The sequence below is a fragment of the Pseudomyrmex gracilis genome, unplaced genomic scaffold, assembly GCF_002006095.1.
Source record: "Pseudomyrmex gracilis isolate BER0280 unplaced genomic scaffold, ASM200609v1 scaffold_259, whole genome shotgun sequence".
Taxonomy (NCBI): domain Eukaryota; kingdom Metazoa; phylum Arthropoda; class Insecta; order Hymenoptera; family Formicidae; genus Pseudomyrmex; species Pseudomyrmex gracilis.
The window spans coordinates 52,707-60,124 of record NW_018020843.1 but is presented as its reverse complement, the minus strand read 5'-3'; the positions used below and the strand labels follow the sequence as shown (position 1 = coordinate 60,124).

General features: G+C 37.0%; 1 protein-coding gene across 1 annotated transcript; it reads right to left on the bottom strand.

Moving 5' to 3' along the window:
* Positions 1–742: 742 nt before the first annotated feature.
* Positions 743–5,486, bottom strand: LOC109859362 (26S proteasome non-ATPase regulatory subunit 2-like). The gene is made up of 15 exons (XM_020437552.1): positions 5,337–5,486; positions 5,143–5,199; positions 4,666–5,027; positions 4,357–4,533; positions 4,054–4,240; positions 3,638–3,931; positions 3,413–3,495; positions 3,066–3,298; positions 2,812–2,950; positions 2,567–2,687; positions 2,273–2,469; positions 2,050–2,140; positions 1,455–1,742; positions 1,114–1,305; positions 743–1,026 (listed from the first exon to the last, which is right to left on the bottom strand). Exons 1-15 carry the CDS (start codon positions 5,370–5,372, stop codon positions 817–819), a joined length of 2,667 nt encoding a protein of 888 aa, XP_020293141.1. The 5' UTR covers positions 5,373–5,486; the 3' UTR covers positions 743–816.
* Between the last annotated feature and the right edge of the window lie 1,932 nt (positions 5,487–7,418).

Below are 7,418 nucleotides of genomic sequence, written 5' to 3'. Positions count from 1 at the left end.
ACGCCAGAAAATCGTTAATCCTACACACGCTGTGCATTTGTGTAACACTTTTAACAATTCCTATCGACCCGATCGGGCTCGCAAAAGACGTCCAAAATGTTTTTGAGGACAATTTTTGCTAAATCGTTTCTGATCAATTTTCTGGACATCTTTTCTAGAAGCGCCGTTTGGGTCACGACTTCGTCACGAAGACGACGTGCTCCATGATCGTCAGCGTGCAAGTAAAAACTATTCTTCGTTATCGCGATATTTAAACCAGTTGTGATATCTGCTTTTTTTCTTTCTTTTTCTTACGAAAAAAAAAAAATCAACTAACTTTTATAGCGTAATTTTGTGTTGTTTTGTCTTCGTATCGTAATCTACAAACGATCATCGCGTTGAATTCTTATTGACTTTGTATGCGTCCGATATTCTTTGATCATGGTGCAACGTTTATTGTTCCCACTGTGCAATGCGAACCAATGTACGTTTCTGTTGTATAGAGCACATTGCTTCCGCTAGTCCCTACAGTTAAATAAATGCAGACATACAAAAAAAAAACGTTAACTAAACCGTCTCTTCGTTGCGGTTGCTGTTTCGTCAATCATTTACCAGCAAGTATCCTGTAAAACCCTACAGTATCTTCTTTAGTTTCTTTCGCAAAGACATATCGAGGAAGACAAAATTTGTTCAGCGGAGGTACATTAGCTGCATTGTTAGTAGACTTGAAAGCAAACTTTTTGTATTTTAACTCGCTGCATCCTGCTGTGAAAAAAAAAAAATCCTCTATGTGTTAAATTACGTGCGCGAATAAACGCGTGATATATAAGTTTGATATTAAATTTGTTTTACTTTCGCGCGTAGAATCACGAACCCTTCTAGCGTGTTGGAGAGCGATTCGTATTGATCTGACACCAATTCCGCTCTCTCACCTGCGCCTAACAAAACCGGCGTGGTTTGAACGTGACCGCCGACAATGGATCTCGGATTACTCGTTTTTCCCACTACGTCCACGCTTTGTCCCACTCTTACCGACACTGGCAAGTTCTGCAAAAGAACACTCGCTAATTAACGATATAATTTATGTTTTAAACATCAATTTGATTAATTTTATACGCGAGTACGTTTGTGTACTTTAAGATTTTTGTCCACAGTAACTAGCCATCTCGGCTCCATCGCGATCGCCAAGCAATACATTAAATAATGAGATTGCGATAGTATAAGATTTTTGCAATCTAGACACGCGACGAGAACGACCATCAGGCCAGCCAAGGCGGTATAGTCCAAGACCTTCGCATATTTCAACGGCGACAAAGACATAGTGCCCTGAAAAAAATGTGTACAATAGGAATTACAACCAAATGTAAATGAAAGTAATTTGTGTGTTTAATTGTCTGTTACTTTAATCATTTATTTATATTTCTATCTATCAAAAAAAAAAAAAGTTTCTTTTCGAACGTAGAGATCTTTTTTACCTTGCCCATGTGCACCAAACCCTGGGAAATGCGCACGAGAAACAAATGAGACGGATTTTTCGCGTAATAAGCCGCCAATTGTCTCAGCATCGTCGCCAGTCGTGCGTTGTTGGTGCCAGCTCCTACGAGACCGAGAGCGAAAATCGCATTGAGAGCGACATCGGCGTCGTGGTCGTGACTGTACTTGTTCAACACGTCCACGACCGTTGGGTCAGCGTTTGATAAAGAAGACAAAGCCAGCGCGAGAGGCATAGAACGTCGCGCCGGAGTTGGACCATATCTTCCGACCTACGTCCGACATACAAGCGCACACGAGAATGTTCCCATAATAAATATCAATTACAGTCAACTGCATCTTAAGTAATTCTCTCTTTATCTTTATCTAGAGTAGTCTTTATATGCTTGTAAAAGGAAGCAACCAGTGTCCATTATGAATGAACTCTCGGATATTAATCTTTATCAAATTGAATTGGATGGATTTAGCTACTTCTTTATCTCCCCTGTGTTTCTAAATGTCACCGCAAACGCGCGCTCTATAAATATTCATCAAAAAATTCAGGGAATATTTCCCAGAGAGAATTGATGTTCTATTCACCTGACCAAAGATCCTCGAGTTTTCTTTCCCTTCTCCAAGTCCGACTAGTCCCACACCCAGGGATGCTATAGCCTGTGACATTCCAATGTCCCTGTCGTTAGTAATAATATCGCAATTAAGTCTTTGTAGCGCGTCTTTCCACTATAGAGTACAGCAAAACAAATCGCTCCCACACAGAGTTTCTTTCTCTTAATCTTAATTGTTAGTATTGTACAATACGTACTTGGCGCGTTCGTCAGATTGATTGTTTTTATTCCTTTCCGACGTGGTAGAGCTAATTTTTCTTTGATCGCAGCAACTTGACGTCGGGGTGTTGTCGGGTGTAGCTTTCGCGCTTGTTTCTTCATCCATCGCTTCCGAACATATTCTCAATAATTCCTGCACTATTAACACATCGTCGGTACCCGCGTACGCGCAAATCTAAGAAGATTTACCGCTTCTTCAATTTGAATTACGTGTAAAACCTTTTTACAAATGAGAAATTTTGAGAAAGTAATCGTATCGGTGTAATTTTTACTTGTAGCATAGTTTGAAACGCGAAGTTGTACGGACTCGGCAGAGCCTCGAGCGCCGCTGATGGGGTTTCTATGGCGTCCCGTGTTCCCATGTAAATCATTCCCAAAGCTAATGGTAGAAATCTGCGGAAGATCGATTGCTGTTACACATATTGTTACACCTTGATGTTTATTATATTTATTTATTTGTAACATAATGTGTGTTATATATTTTATTTATAATATTATAATTAATATTACGCAACACCTGGAGTGTGTATTAACGAGTTCTTTCTTCGACAGTCCAAGTAACTTTAATAAGATGGTCGACGAAACGTCGGAGTTTTCCGATCCTACGTTCACGAGACCCAGAGAAATCGCAGCCAGCGACACGACTTGTATATTATCTGAAAAAATTAATGCGCGAGTGTGATTTTTGAAACTTTTGAGACGATGAGATTTTTCTTGTAGATAATTTCGACAAAATTGTTATAATATTACTTATATATATATGTTGTTTACTGTGTTCGTTAGCCAGAGCATTGGAAAGAAGTTCCGTAACGTCCTTTCTTCGGGAACCGGCGTAAGCTAGACCCAATCCCAAGATAGCTCCGATGCGGAGAGTTTGATTCGCGTTCACGTATTCGCTGAGAAGCGCCCAAGCCGGATCACATTCGTTACGAATCCCGCAATTCACCAGTCCGATGGCTAGCAACGCGCCGGATTTTACGTAGACCTCGCTCGTGTAAAGATATCTGGCAAATTGGAGAAGAAATGGATCATTATAAATTATATAAAAATTAATTTAGAAACAACTTGGAGTTCAAATTTATATTTTTTATATTTTTATAAAAAATCAAAATACTAACTTGTCAATAGGAACCAAACCCCCATCGACGTCCCACATGTGTATCAAGCCGAGAGAAGCGGTGGCCGACAACATTCCGTGATCCTGATGAAAGAAAATGTCTTTGAAAAATTTTATTTGTTACAATTCGCAACATCGAAGAAAAGTGAAAAATAATTTCGACGAATTGAACATTAAAATTGGAAGATGATTTCCGTTAATTTTGGCGAGAAAGAAAATCGAAAACCTTGTTCTTGTACACCCAGCAGTCAGACGTGTTCGCCATCAGCTTGTCCTGTCCGAAACCCGCGTTCACGAATCCGGAAACGAAACTCGCCGCCAAATTTGCTCTCGCGGAATCATGTTCTATTTGTCTGATTCCGCTCAAGTAACTTTTGTAGATATCCTCCGGTAGCTTCGGCTCGAGTATGTCGAGCTCTCTGGCGAGGATCTGAAAATGAGCGTTCACGTGGCCATTGCTGAGAATCGCTTCGATGTTCTTAGCATCGTCTCCGTTATATTCTTTTCTCAGTGGTTGGTCCTGTTCGAGACATCAATTGCACATTAAACATCTCTCTCGAGATCGACATAATTTCTGTTTTTATACGATGCACATCCTCCACACACACATACACACACAAAGTCTTAAATTAGAAAAGTTACTTGTAGCCGGGCAAGGATGAAGGCTAATTGATGTCTGATCAAAGAATCGGGACATGCGGTGAAGCACTTGTAAACGAGATCCGAATTCGCAAGTTGCAACGCCACCAACATCGCTCTCGCGTATTCCTCAAACCTCAGATATTGCTCGGTGGCGAATTCTAATATCTGTCTCCTCTCCGTGTCTTCGCTTGAAAGTTATTATTGAAGAACAAATTTTTGAAACGTTGAAACAATTTAATTGCGTTAACTTTTTAAGATGAGGATATTGTTGTTCGCAACAATTGTTGCGATATTTTGTCACACCTGTACGTCGCGCAGCTAGTTAAATAATGACAAACTCGCGCAAAATTCACGGGGTCCAAGTGTTCAGCGACCAGATTCAGCTCGTCGATCTCCAGGCACAGATCGCACGCCTGTATCTCGGCGTTGTGCTTCATGTCGAACGCGATGATACTTTTGATCAATGGCGTGAGTCGTTTTCTGTCGCAGAAACGGATCATTGTTTTATTTATATTTTTTTTTTTTTTTATTATTATTATTATTTTGACGAAGTGTGTTTCGCGTGATACAACTTTTTTCCTTCGATTTGTCTTTCGAATAATTTCATTCCACCTGATCTTCTCTTCGTCCTTGATCGGCGCGTTCGTCCACTCGTCGACGATTTCGGTCTCGAGTTGTCTCACGTATTCGTGTCCCCACTCTCCGGGATTGTCGACAGCTCCTTTTATGCAAAAATCCAGGCATTCTCTGCCTTCTCCCGAGACGGCTCCCGCCAGAGAGAGCACGCTGAGAATCTCCGCGAAACGCACCTTCACCTCATTTTGCTTGAGTTTTTCGTACGCGCTCTTCAGACTCGGGTAAGAAGTTCTCAAATACTTGAGAGGTTTCGGTACGGATGTCATCGAGGTTGTCGAAGTTCGCATAAGAATTCTCAGTTGATTCAGCGACAGCAACATGGCCGTCTCGTCTTCACCCTGAGAGAAAATTATTTTTGCTTGAGTTCTTTCTCTTTCTCTTTCCTCCGAAATTTGACGCAACATAATTTGTTTATATATATGTGCTACAAGATATACACAAAATAAAGTTTACTTTCAACACATCGACAGCTTGCAGCAGTTCTTCCTGTAATCGTTTATCTTCTTCGTTCTGTAAATGAAATATGAAATAACAGATAGCATTGCGATACTGACAGTGTACGTATAATTGTAAAATTTAAATCAATCATTAATTATTTTTATCCCATCTTCTAATTGCAAGAGATTTAATTAATGTTATGTGCTCACCATATAGCTTTCTTTATTTTGCTCGAGTTTCTTCATTGTTTTTAAAGATTGTCTCGTCACGTTCGTTAAATATTTTTTTTTCGTCGCGTTTTGACAACACACCAACTTAAACGCGATAGACAATTTAAAATTTTTTTAATTAATGTGCTGTCAAATAAATTTTCTTGCTTGTCATACGCGGAGCGCGTGTGTTTTGTTTCATTATATTCTGCGAAAATTGCCAACATTTGTTAAAATTTATTTACACTAGCACAACACAAGCGCGCGCTACGCGCAAGCTATTGTTATTTTTATTTAACGTGTTGTCAGTGAACACAACCTGTCACCGCGATGACAGATAGTATATACGTCTTATAAACCATATAATACACATATGAGAAATGTCAGAAATAGCGCATGAAAATCACACTCAAAAAATAGTGAGAGAGAGAAGTGGAAAAAAACAACACGTGACAGGGAAAAGGGTAAAAAAGAGAATATTATATATATTATATGTAATATATTCTATATCTATATATAATACACACACATACGCATATATGTGTGTGTATATATATATATATACAATACCGTAATCACGTGACCGAAGTCAGTAACACCGCCGCGGTCGCGCGGCCGAGGTCAGTGACTCCACCGCAGTCGCGCGACCGAGGTCATTGACCCCGCCGCGGTCACGCGACCGAGATCAGTGATCTTACGGTAGTATGTACATAATATATATAATATATAATATAAAGTATAATATTATAAATATATAATAAATTATATGTATATAATATATATATTATTTAATATATTATTTATATCATATATACATATTATTTAATGTTATGTATAATATACATTACAGTCACATTACCTTAGTCACGTGTTGTTTTTCTACTCTTTTCTACGTATACGACGAACTGTCTCAAAATCTCTTTTCTGTCATTATTTACTCTCTTGATCTTACCGATTCGATTCGACTCGACTCTACTCGATTTGTGTTTTATAGAAATTTGATCTCGCTATTTTTTCATTGCATTCTCTGTGAAGAACTAAGAAAATCAATAAAATAATTATCGATGAGAAACTGATTGAAAAAATAAAAGAATTTGAAAAAATAAAAGAAGAAGAAAAAATTTCTTCTAACATTACCCTAAAAATAATTTTTAAGTATTTATAGTTGCATAAAAATATACATATATGCACAGTTACGTAAATTATATAAAACCGTATACGTTTTCAACAAGGATTTATTTTACTTAAATTAATTACATATTTCAAAGTTTATATTAAATATTACATCGCTTCTCTAAAACAATAGTTACATATAAAGATAAATATATTTTGTATAGTATAATTACAAGTAGATAAATATCATTTTTGTTTATTAATATTATATATACAATATGGCGAACAGTCAATTTGTAGTCAAAATGTTGTCACATTACGAGTGAGGTTTGAATAGTCACTTTTGAAATTTTGTTTGCCATCCACATTTAAATATTATGTTAGTATTTTGAAATCAGTTAAAGTACAATACAATATATAGTACAAATATAATGTACAATTAAAATACTATTTATATAAATAGAACAATAATGTGTAAACTTGTATAATCGATTTAATAATAATAACGACATTTATAAATATCGTTTCTTATTGTCTAATTCGTATATGTACATTTAGAATGATTTATATTTTGTGCGCGACGAACAGAGATATGTGAAAGATATGTGTGTGTGTTTGTGTCAATAATAATGACCTTGTCGTTGGCTAATTGGTTAATTTCTTATTATGGCAGTAATATGATCTTTTGTAATTTCAATATAAATAATCACAAAATATAAATTTTTCTTTAAATTTTTCGATATTTTCGACATAGTAATGTTCGTTATTAACGTTCCTTACAAAATGACTAGTTAGTTTCTCATCCGTAAACGAGAAATACGCTACTAGAGAAAAAATAGTTGTTTCGTTTTGTGCCGCGCAAAAACAGCACTAGCTAAACGCGCACGCGCGTTTATAAATACTATAAAAGTTTTTCCGATAAAATAGAAAAAATAGAACATGTATTCATTTATTGAAAATTATACTCTA

What these genes read in the sequence shown, in the direction of transcription:
- LOC109859362 (XM_020437552.1), bottom strand. Translation starts at nt 5,372, where the DNA reads ATGAAGAAACTCGAGCAAAATAAAGAAAGCTATATG. An exon ending in AAAATAAAGAAAGCTATATG is followed by an intron (nt 5,200 to 5,336) that starts GTGAGCACATAA and finishes TTTCATTTACAG; the next exon opens with AACGAAGAAGATAAACGATT. An exon ending in ACTCGAGGATCTTTGGTCAG is followed by an intron (nt 1,743 to 2,049) that starts GTGAATAGAACA and finishes TGTCGGACGTAG; the next exon opens with GTCGGAAGATATGGTCCAAC.